The 11,274-nt window shown below is 37.1% G+C and overlaps 3 protein-coding genes across 3 annotated transcripts; 2 read left to right on the top strand and 1 right to left on the bottom strand.

The window, feature by feature from the left end:
• LOC104704911 (uncharacterized protein At1g04910-like) lies at positions 16 to 2,149 on the top strand. The gene is made up of 5 exons (XM_010420918.1): positions 16 to 202; positions 553 to 655; positions 741 to 1,072; positions 1,215 to 1,595; positions 1,693 to 2,149. Exons 1-5 carry the CDS (start codon positions 138 to 140, stop codon positions 2,147 to 2,149), a joined length of 1,338 nt encoding a protein of 445 aa, XP_010419220.1. The 5' UTR covers positions 16 to 137.
• On the bottom strand, positions 2,582 to 5,540 carry LOC104702384 (WD repeat-containing protein DWA2). The gene is made up of 13 exons (XM_010418235.2): positions 5,409 to 5,540; positions 5,246 to 5,329; positions 5,024 to 5,156; positions 4,736 to 4,847; positions 4,501 to 4,600; positions 4,255 to 4,382; positions 4,021 to 4,090; positions 3,655 to 3,743; positions 3,476 to 3,521; positions 3,202 to 3,272; positions 3,044 to 3,117; positions 2,899 to 2,957; positions 2,582 to 2,768 (listed from the first exon to the last, which is right to left on the bottom strand). Exons 1-13 carry the CDS (start codon positions 5,451 to 5,453, stop codon positions 2,727 to 2,729), a joined length of 1,053 nt encoding a protein of 350 aa, XP_010416537.1. The 5' UTR covers positions 5,454 to 5,540; the 3' UTR covers positions 2,582 to 2,726.
• On the top strand, positions 6,824 to 9,527 carry LOC104702383. Its single transcript, XM_010418234.2, has 2 exons — positions 6,824 to 7,526; positions 8,562 to 9,527. The coding sequence occupies exons 1-2, from the start codon at positions 7,002 to 7,004 to the stop codon at positions 9,333 to 9,335; spliced, it is 1,299 nt and encodes a 432-aa protein (XP_010416536.1). The 5' UTR covers positions 6,824 to 7,001; the 3' UTR covers positions 9,336 to 9,527.

Here is an 11,274-nt window from a genome sequence, read left to right as displayed (position 1 = left end):
CTTTTGTCTGTATGATTCAGGCAGTTCAACTGAACAAATTTGACTATAGACTTTCAAACAAGTTGAGCGATGACTTGCAAAAGCTAAGATGTAGAGTAAATTACCATGCTCTAAAGTTCACTGATCCTATACTTACAATGGGCAATGAATTGGTCCGGCGCATGCGATTGAGGAGCAAACACTTCATTGCGTTACACCTAAGGTAGACCACCATTCACCTTATATCCTGATATTTCTTTATTTTACACTGTTACTGAACAAGGGAAATGTACTGGGGAGAACTACTAACATATAGCACAGCTGAAAACTCTTAGCATGGCTTTGGTACTTTTAGTTCAAGCATCCTGTGGTCAATGCTCTTATCTTACTTCTTTTTTGGTAGAGTCGATGCTCTTATCTGATAGAGCTAGTTGTATCTTGGAGTTCCTTTAGAAACTCCTTCCCATTTGGCATTCTAATCTACAAGAAATCTTTAAAATATTCTACTTATCCATGTTGAAAGTACACATACTAGAGAATGTCTTGACGCAAACAATAATGACTTCGTCACAGGTTTGAACCTGATATGCTTGCATTCTCGGGATGCTATTATGGTGGTGGTGATAAGGAAAAGAGAGAACTTGCAGCAATCAGAAGGAGATGGAAAACATTACATGTATGCCTATTCTGTAGTTATTTTGGAAATTACACAGTTGTATATTAACTAGCTATTAGTGACTGTATTTGAAATTTTGTGGCAGATTAACAACCCAGATAAACAAAGGCGACAAGGAAGATGTCCGCTAACTCCAGAAGAAGTGGGACTGATGCTTAGAGCTTTGGGATATGGCAGTGATGTTCACATATATGTTGCGTCTGGTGAAGTATATGGAGGAGAAGAATCTTTAGCTCCTCTGAAAGCACTCTTTCCACACTTCTATTCAAAAGACACTATAGCTACAAAGGAAGAGTTAGAACCGTTTGCTTCATACTCTTCTAGAATGGCTGCTCTCGACTTCCTTGTTTGTGACGAAAGCGACGTATTTGTAACCAACAACAATGGCAATATGGCAAAGATATTGGCTGGGAGGAGGTACTGAAACATCTTCTTCTTATTCATTTCCGGTTCGTCTCTTTGATGCAAATGATGCAAATGCTAGGTTGAAACCAATTCAAAATGTTCCTTTGATACAATTGCAAAGGTTTAAGCTTTTTTGGTTATATGAAATCTGCAGGAGATACTTTGGACATAAACCCACTGTTAGGCCAAATGCAAAAAAGCTTTACAGATTATTCATGAACAAAGAGAACACAACGTGGGAGGAATTTTCGACTAGAGTCCGTTCGTTTCAGAGAGGGTTCATGGGAGAGCCAAAGGAAGTAAGAGCAGGTAGAGGTGAATTTCACGAGAACCCATCCACGTGCATATGCGAAGATACAGAGGCTAAGGCAAAGGCGCAAGTAGAATCTAGAAAACTTGGAAAGAAAAACAAATATACAAGTAAAGACGCAGCAGTAACAGTAACCAATGATGATCAAACCGAAGAGGATGAGCCAGATTGGTCGGAGCCAGACTATGAGGAAGAACAGANTTCCTTCTTATTCATTTCCGGTTCGTCTCTTTGATGCAAATGCTAGGTTGAAACCAATTCAAAATGTTTCTTTGATACAAGTGCAAAGGTTTAAGCTTTTTTGGTTATATGAAATTTGCAGGAGATACTTTGGACATAAACCCACTGTTAGGCCAAATGCAAAAAAGCTTTACAGATTATTCATGAACAAAGAGAACACAACGTGGGAGGAATTTTCGACTAGAGTCCGTTCGTTTCAGAGAGGGTTCATGGGAGAGCCAAAGGAAGTAAGAGCAGGTAGAGGTGAATTTCACGAGAACCCATCCACGTGCATATGCGAAGATACAGAGGCTAAGGCAAAGGCGCAAGTAGAATCTAGAAAACTTGGAAAGAAAAACAAATATACAAGTAAAGAAGCAGCAGTAACAGTAACCAATGATGATCAAACCGAAGAGGATGAGCCAGATTGGTCGGAGCCAGACTATGAGGAAGAACAGAGTGATCTTCAGGACAGAGGATTATACAACGGGACAAGTTTAGATTACGATGATCCATCTACCTCTGATGAGCCTGAGCTTGAAGAAATGCTATCAGACTAGGTAGATTCACATCATTACAACTGAATCTCTCCTCTGCTTGGACACTTGACAGCAGGTTTTCCAACCTTGGGGCTGGGCCTTGTTGTCACCATTTTGCATCTGATGACTCATGTACATAGAACCGCGCTATAGAGCATCGTTTTGTTTACCAGGATCTGAGAAAATATCAATTTTTTGGGGTCATGTTTTAGCAATATTCGGAATCATGGCTTTACCAGAGATGTAGCTATATAAAAAGAACGGAATATGTAGCATTATGACAAGAAATTACACTTACTGGTGATTACTTATTTGAATATTTTCTTCTTGTAGACCAAAGTATATATCTACGAGCCTACGAGGTGTGCTTTTTTACATATTCGTAAGGGTCTTACTTCTCACCGCTTTCAAGTGAGACTCTTCGTATCATTTAACATAAAGTAGATATAGTGATTAGAGAGAGATGAACAGAGACGCTAGTAAAAGTTCAACAGTTGTAGTGATGTGATCATTGTTATCAATTCAAAATTTGTATAAAATGATAACATATGGCAGTGAGCTTTTCCTCTGAAGCCTTTCTTCGATTGAGTGCACGTACCTATCTTCTTGGCAGGAACGGCTTGACGGATTCGATCACAACCTAACATAAGCCAACACCAAAATTATAAGATGGACTCTCCAAACTGCTTTGAGTTCTTTATAATTGGCGCAACAAATGGTTTATTTCTTAGTTCTCCAAAGTTCTTTAGGTTTTAAGCAAAGTTGCTTACCCTCCCGTCATATGACAATGACGCAAAAATCCAAGGCTCACGCGAGCTCCAAGCGAGTCCTGTGAGAGCAATTATTTTAGTAATTTTAGGAATTTTAAGTGGAAGAGAATTGTTACTAAACTCAGTTTGGTCCAAGAGCATTTACCATAGACACTGTCTTCGTAGTCAGTATAAGAATTAAGCAACGGATTCACACGCAGACGCGAGGCTTCCACTGGGCTGTACAACATCGGCATCATAATAAAAGGTCAAAACAAAGTAGGAAGAATGCATATCATAGGGTGCGATTACAGAGAAATTAACCTTTCTGAGGTTTTCTTCTCACTAGATGCTGAAGCAAACCACAAGTTGACAGCTGAGTCTGTTCCAACGCTCTGTGTTGGTTAACTTAATCAGAAACTAACGCTTTGACAGAACATGTTTTCGAATCATCAACTTTTAGCCTCTAGTACAGAAACGAAATAACTTTTGGACAGGTAAAAGTATCATCGCTACTGATCCAGAACACTTCATCTTATAGTCTATTACAGAACCGTCTGATTGTGCTAAGAAGGAATAGGTAGGAGAAAATGAGTACCAGAATTAGCTCTTCATACTCAGGGTTACACCTGACAGCCCATGTCCTGCAATATTTTCCCGAAAGAACGATCACGCTAGAAACAAATCCCAGGTCCAAAGCATCGGATTTGTGTGCATGTGTAGCAGAACTATTGATGGAAAAAAAAAATCCATTGATGAAAATAGAGCTTCAGTTACCAGTGTGTATGACCAGGGAGCTCTTGCACAGGAACCTTGGCCTTCCGAAGATCCCAGATATGTATGCCAGATTCATCATCTGCAGAGACCTACATAATCGACAGTCCAATGCATAAAGACAAACATCTGATACCGTATCTGTAATATAGTGGATCCACTTTCTTTCAGAACAAACATTCTAGCCATGATTATAATTTATCACATGAAATGAGATAAGTACTTCCTTGTTCCTTCCCATTTGCAATGTATATATAAACAGTTTGTTTTCTCCCTGTGGAGTACAGTTTTATTCTTTTTTTTATAAAGCTCTTTGTTTGCATTGGTTGAGAAGCAATTACAATATTTACAAACAGAGTAAAGTCTTACGAGTATATGTTCCCTCTTGAGATTGTAATCAACATTCCGTACATGGGCACGTTCGATAGAATTAACCTTCCTGTAAATTTGCAAACATATTAAACTCAACATAATGGTTAATATTTTGGAACCCAAAAAGTAAAAGACTATTGATTGATTAAGTGAAACCCGCTAGATGCGCATGCAGGAATACAATAATATAACTTTCATGGGAACATGGGAGAGGAACAAATGATAACATACTTCATAGTCCGTAAGTCCCAAAACTGGATAGATGATTCAGAAGTCGCTGCAACAGAATTCAGATCATGTGGATTCCATGCTCCACCAGATAAAGAATGACGCATCCCAGCCGACTCCTTAGATAAAACCTATAATTAGTCAAAAAGCTATTAAGCAGAAAGTACCTCAAAGTGGTCTATAAACACAGGATCCATATATGATTCAGAGAGTTTTATTTTTCTCTCCCTTCTTTGTAGCTAAAATCACCTCAGCACTTTTTTTTGAAGAGTCTAAACTCCACAAGACAAGGTTTTGTTCATCCATGCTGATTAACTTGTCTGATTTTCCAGAGGGACACCAAAGAACGCTGTTTCCACAACAAGGAAATAGAGACTTCATGAAAATGAGGATAATAAAACTATAAAAGCAACACATTCTAAGACTTCGGGACTACCAGACTCAGTAGATACACACTGTTGGAAACAGTAAAGCATGAACTCACCAATTAATCTTACCAACATGTGCATCAAGGGAAGCAACACACTCCAATGTTGAAGAATTCGATTGACCATATGGCTCAGGAATCTGCCACACCGCTGCTCCAAATGAATCGCCTTTAAAATGAAAAGAACATTGTAAGTCTCTGAGCTGTGTGGTTTGACCAAAACATGATTTTTTATTTTCAACTAAATACAAATGCTGAGACGAATCATAGTTTCAATTCCTGAGATTACCATCAAATCAACTCACAAAATTAGCAATTTCGAGATAGTAATGAGAATTCAATTACCAGTGGAGAAGACAGTAGAGAAGATGCGTTGATCGAAAGGGCAAGAAGCAAGGTCCCAAATCTCATTAGGATGAGAGAACAAACCCTCACATAACAGCTCAGATCCACCAGATGACAAACGAAGCAGATGAACCTTTTAAAATAAAAATATCAACAAATCAGAATCTTCCGATCCAGAAACAACAAGAGACGAAAAAACACAGATCTAAATTGATCGATGACCTCGTTTTCTTCTTTCAAACTTAGGGTTCCAGTGAGGAAGCTGGTGTGATCTTTATCAGCTTTCACATCCGATATACATCTAGCCTGTAAATCAACAAAATTCACAGTGGCAGTAGTACAAAGAAAGTGGTCCGAAACGAAGACGATGGGTGAGCTAAGCTACCTGATACTTCAAACCGTAACCAATACCAGATGATCCACCTTGCATTGTCTTCTCAACGTTACGGATTCAGGAAGAAGATCTCTTCATCATCAACGATTTGCCGCTCTCGCTCTCTGATGATTTTGCTGGTTTCAATCGAGCAGATGATACTATTGGGCCTATATCGAGTCATTTAAGCCCATTAATATAACCCACTAGTTAACATTAAAAGGGCTTGTCCAAAATTGAGTCATTAAGGTAAGAAAGTGATTAATGATAGCCTGCTAATTTTATGGTTGACAGCAATAATTTTTGTATCCCAAAAGAAGGAAATTGTAAATTTTAGATCTAAATAAAATAACTTAACTATATATCTAAATAAATTAATTTAATATATAAGCATATGTGAAAGATTATATAGATCCATTAATTAAATATAATAAAATACTTAAGGATATATTTACATAAAATAATCCCTTAAATATATAACCAAATGTTAAAAAATAAAATAAGTAAATAGACTCATATATATTATCTTGTCACCCAGATATTCACAATACCAAAAATAATAAAACAAAATTCATGGGAAATAAAGAAAATATTATTATATACTCATTTCTTTCACCAAAACAAAATTTGGAACCTCATTTTTATACAATTAAAGGACCTGCATATTGTTAACATTTACAATTTTTTTTTGGTAATGTTGTTAACATATACAATTAATATACAATGCTCCCACATGAATATACAATGCTCCCACATGTCATATTATTATTTTTCTTTTTCTTTTTTTGTCGATGAATATACATTTAGGCTATTCTTGGACGACAACAAATACTTTTCTTTTCCTCTTGTCAAATACCAACAAAAAGTAAAACTTTTCTTGCAACACAAACTACCCATCATGTATTTACTCCACGTCGTTCAAGAATCAATCCTTTGAATATACTTGTCAACATCCCCAATATATTTTTGTAAAAATACTGCAATTAATGGTGATCAAACAGAAATTAATTACACTACACATTTTACAAACGCCTAGTAATACGTTTCTATATTCGAATTGATGAGGAGGACCACTAAACAAGTATAACTTCTGTAAAGTCATTTTTATGTTTTGTTTTGTCAAAAAACTTCTGTAAAGTCATGGGTAAGAATTGATAACAAGTATTTAAAACATTCATAAAATTCTTTACTGTAAACAACGAAACGTGAGAAACCAATAATAATACCATTTCTTTTCAAACGTAACCAGTGCGTATAAACCTAATTAATTCATCGGTTTATACTCTTTATACATATAACTACATATTGTATCTTCCTCCCAAAGAAAAACAAAAACAAAAACAAAAAAGAAACAGAGAAAAAGCAAAACCAAACCCACGCTTAATGTTGATTTCACCTTCCACCCCAACAAACCAGCGCCACTCCGTATCACTCCACAAGTTTTGAAACAAAAGAAAAAAAATAAAAATTATATACACAAAGACTGGTGTATACACATTCACATCTATCTCTCTCTCTCTTTCGGCAAATGAAACGTGTTTGAACATTCTCCACGGTGGTTATTTCTCAGATTAGGGCGAATTACGATCACTTCACGCCGCCGTCATGTACGTTGCCAAAAGAATCTCCGACGTCGATCGTCGTCTTCTCCTCCTCCTCATAATACCTTCTCTCTCCCTCCTCCTCTTAATCTCTTTCTCTTCTCTCACCCTTGATCCTTTCCCAACTCTTGCCCCTCTTCGTAACCTAATCTACACTCGTACCCTAACCGTCACAACCGAAACCTCTGATTTCACCGTCGAATTATCCGATTCGAACCTTGAAGACGTAAACCAACGGCGGAGGAGGAAGAGGGAGGAGTTGGTGAATTCTAAGATCGCCGTGTGTTTGGTAGGAGGAGCAAGGCGGTTCGAGCTAACCGGACCATCGATTATGGAGAAGATCTTGAGGGTTTATCCTAATGCGGAATTGTTTCTTAATAGTCCTCTCGATAAAAACTCGTTTAAACTTCGGTTCCTTAAGGACGCACCGAGGCTCGCTTGGGTTCGTATCTTTGAGCCTAAGCCGATTAATGAGACTGAGCCGATGGTTCGAGTCCTCACACCCATGAATTCGCCTAATGGCATTAAGGTAATTTAGATCATCAAACTCTTTTAATTTATTTACCATTGAATTTAGTCATGAAAGTTATCAACTCTTATAACTAGCTTACCTTTTTAAAAAAAAATTTCACTAACTTTGAATTAATTAATGGAATTTAAATTCGGAAATATAGAATTATGGATAAGAAAAGTGGTCGAGAGGGGGTCCGTTTAGTTGGAGAGGTTTAGGGTTGGTGCAACCGTTTCTTGATCTGTACGTTACTCATGTGAAGGATTTTTTGTTTGATGATGGGTTTGGTATTGGTGGCATCATCAATTCTCATCCTATATAATACTCCTATATTCTTTTTCTATCTCGTTAGTTTATACTAACTTAATTGCGGTCAAAAATGGCGTTTCAAAAGACAAAACGGATGACATTAATTATGTTATGGTTGTGATATTATTTAATTGTTGACTACACTTGTGATGTATGGGTTAATGCATCTTTCTTGATTCGGATTCTATAGTTAGTATGAGGTTGAAAATTCAAATGATGATTTCTTGGAAATTTCCATTATCTAGCAACTCGCAATGTTGTAGTCCTCCTAGTCCGAGATTGAAAATTGACCCCTTACCTTTTCGGGACCCATGTTTCCACATAAAGAAGATATTGATTAAGTTGACAGCTTGTGATTTACATATATGGGGCTGTAAATATAACTCGCATCCTGTTCTATTTGGCATTTTTTAAGTTATGGTAATACTTTTTTTGTGAATGGTTAATGCGTGACATGATGATGTTAATGTGTGGCGTGATGATGTGAATCCGGAGGCTTTTTAGTGTATTGTGGTTATAAACGTGTACCTAGTATATATAATTAGATATTTATATTTAAAAAATTTCTCACTTGAAAATAATAATGGTTATAAACGTGACTCGTATATTATTTTTTTAGAAAATCTGATTCCGGTATATATAATACATACACGAATTACAAAATATTTGTTTAGCATCTGGTAGTTTGCTCTTTTTTAATGGATTTTTTCTCATCTATTTGGTTCTTCTTGGTGTCAATGACAGGGCTTGTTACAGTACTTTAACCTCGTAGAAGGCTGTATCACCATGATTAAGGCATACCAAAACGAGAATAACTTCACATACGACTGGATAGTCCGTACCCGTGTTGATGGTTACTGGTCTGACCCGCTCGAACCAGATTACTTCATACCAGGTAAGTACCTAGTCCCACCTGGATCCTCCTACGGTGGCCTCAATGACCGCTTCGGTGTCGGCGATCTCAACACCTCAACGGTAGCTCTCTCTCGCCTTTCCCTAATTCCAGACCTCGACTCAGCCGGGTTAATTCATCTCAACTCCGAGTCCGCCTTCAAGGCTCAGCTCACAACTCACCGTGTCCCTTACGTCACTAGACCTCTCCCTTTCTGCATCATGACTGATCGGACCTACGATTTCCCTCCTTCTAACTACGGAGTTCCCGTGGTGGCACTTTCTAGCCGAGGACCGCTGAGTGGTGCCAAGTGTCGTCCTTGCACGGTGGCGTGCAACAGCTCATGCGTGGCGGAAGTGATGGGAAAACTGAACAGAGAGTGGAGCTGGACGGAGTGGGAAAACGAGACGGTGGAGCTGTGCGACGCACACGGGGAATGGGAGAAAGGTTGGGAAAAGATTTTCGACGAGACAGCCGGAGAAAAACTCGCACGTGCGAGGAAACGAGTCGGAGGTTTGGATTCGAGGAGATGTGTGGAAGAGTTTGAAAATATGAGAGGAGTGGCCGTTAAATGGGAAGCGCCCGCCTCCGAACAGATTTGCACGTTAGGCTTACGGCCCAACTAGAACATATCGGGCTTTAGGCCCAACTTAATTCACTAACAAAAATTTTCCTTTCTTTTCTAATGTTTTTCATTTTTTGTTTGGTTTGAGAAATAGTATTTCAACAATAAAATGAAAAACAAAGCAAACTATGGAAGTGGAATTCAATTAGCGTACATTGATATTTGAGCTGAACCAAAATCTTCCTTTTCTGTATTCAGTGGGAAACAGAATATATCAAAATAGATAAATATGGAGAGAGGCTCTTTCTATAGATGTAATCTATACCACATGGAGGAAGCACCAAATCTATTCGTAACTTGAACCTGTTACAGGATTCGATATCTTCCACTAGTGCAGATTTGCATACAGCTTTTTACGCTTCATTACATGTACAAACTCTCTAACGAATTAAATGATTTTTACTACTGAAGTTTTTTCCTATGGGTTTGGAAGACGGGCCAACCAAGTTATATACATCGATATATCTATATATAACTAAGTTATCTAACAGCTCATCACGTGACCTTGCATTTGGCAGATGGGTTGGAATCTCGGCACATCACGCGAGGAAAAGATACGATTGCGAATATACTATATACCTTAGCCGTACGTCTACTATTTTCATCAAGCATGTATTATGTTTTGGTTTCAGTTAGCTTATTTCATACCACCTCCGTTTAATTTTTTTCAATATGAATTTTTTGATTAAATTTTCAGTTTTATCTATACTACTATCTATATGTGTGAAAACTGAAAAATAACGTTAAAACGACAATGAACATAACCCCTTCAATGAAAACAAAGTTTTTCTGAAGATAAAAATTAATGCGTTCAGTACATGCAATTATGCAAAGTAAACATGCTAGCTAAACCATGAAAATACCGAACGAATAGAACTTCAGTTGAAAACGATGGATCTTCGTAAATGTATACTAGCAAAACTGAATTGTCGGGCAAGCTCTCAACATCCAGTTAGTCAAGTATATTAATGGTATATTCTCCAAATAAAGACATATATCATTATTATTCATAACCATCAATCTCAATTTCACCACACAAAAAGAAATATATAAGTAATCAATATAACTGAAAACATGATCATGTGGATCTAAAACACTTGAATCGAGAGTTATCTCGGAAATCCGATCACAGAGTCTGTGGCTCCTCACATTTCATTTCAAAGTTAGTTGCAATTAAATCCAGATATCAAGTCACATGCTTTTAAAAAAATCTATTAGCGTTAAGTAAGGTACCCTTGATGATGTTTGTGGATCTACGCCGAATTACTCATTTTAAAAGTCCACACGCTTGCACTACCTAATTATCTAATGCTTATTTTAAGTAAAATATCGATTTAAGGGATAGTTCAGATTATATAATTACATCTCTCTTTTTTCGTGATCGTGGTAGGACAAAGTGAAGTGTCGTAAACAAGAAAACCGTGATTTTTGATCCTTTGATGCATAGTTGGAGTTGCCGTTCTCTGACACGTACCAGCTCACCCCTCGTGCTTTGTTAATTACTAGACACATAATCTTAAGTGTAACAGTTTATTAGTATAAAAGACCGGAAATTAATATATAGACTATCATATATATATGTACATTCTAAGAATACAATATAGTACTATAACAACAAACACCAAAACAAAACCAAAAAAAAAAAAGCGAAATAGTATATTATTTGATAGTACACTGTAAGAATACGATTGAAAAACGTTTTCATGTTACTGGATTGGACGTAAAAAAAATTTGAGTTTTGTTTGCTGTATTATTCATTAATCATTACCTTAAATACTGACTGTCGTAGCTATATATTTACCTTTTTGACCGCCTGACTGTCGTAGATATATACCCCAATATATGTGATCATTTTCAGCCGCTGATAAGTTAACTGCAGAATACATAGGCCGGGTACCAGTAATTTAAGATTTGTTGAATGATTTTGAGGAGAACGCCGT

Source organism: Camelina sativa, chromosome 7, assembly GCF_000633955.1.
Source record: "Camelina sativa cultivar DH55 chromosome 7, Cs, whole genome shotgun sequence".
NCBI lineage: Eukaryota > Viridiplantae > Streptophyta > Magnoliopsida > Brassicales > Brassicaceae > Camelina > Camelina sativa.
This window is presented reverse-complemented; position numbering and strand designations above follow the sequence as displayed.

What these genes read in the sequence shown, in the direction of transcription:
- LOC104702384 (XM_010418235.2), bottom strand. Translation starts at nt 5,453, where the DNA reads ATGCAAGGTGGATCATCTGGTATTGGTTACGGTTTGAAGTATCAG. An exon ending in CTTCAAAAAAAAGTGCTGAG is followed by an intron (nt 4,383 to 4,500) that starts GTGATTTTAGCT and finishes GACTAATTATAG; the next exon opens with GTTTTATCTAAGGAGTCGGC. An exon ending in TGGGACTTACGGACTATGAA is followed by an intron (nt 4,091 to 4,254) that starts GTATGTTATCAT and finishes GCAAATTTACAG; the next exon opens with GAAGGTTAATTCTATCGAAC.
- LOC104702383 (XM_010418234.2), top strand. Translation starts at nt 7,002, where the DNA reads ATGTACGTTGCCAAAAGAATCTCCGACGTCGATCGTCGTCTTCTCCTC. An exon ending in ATTCGCCTAATGGCATTAAG is followed by an intron (nt 7,527 to 8,561) that starts GTAATTTAGATC and finishes TGTCAATGACAG; the next exon opens with GGCTTGTTACAGTACTTTAA.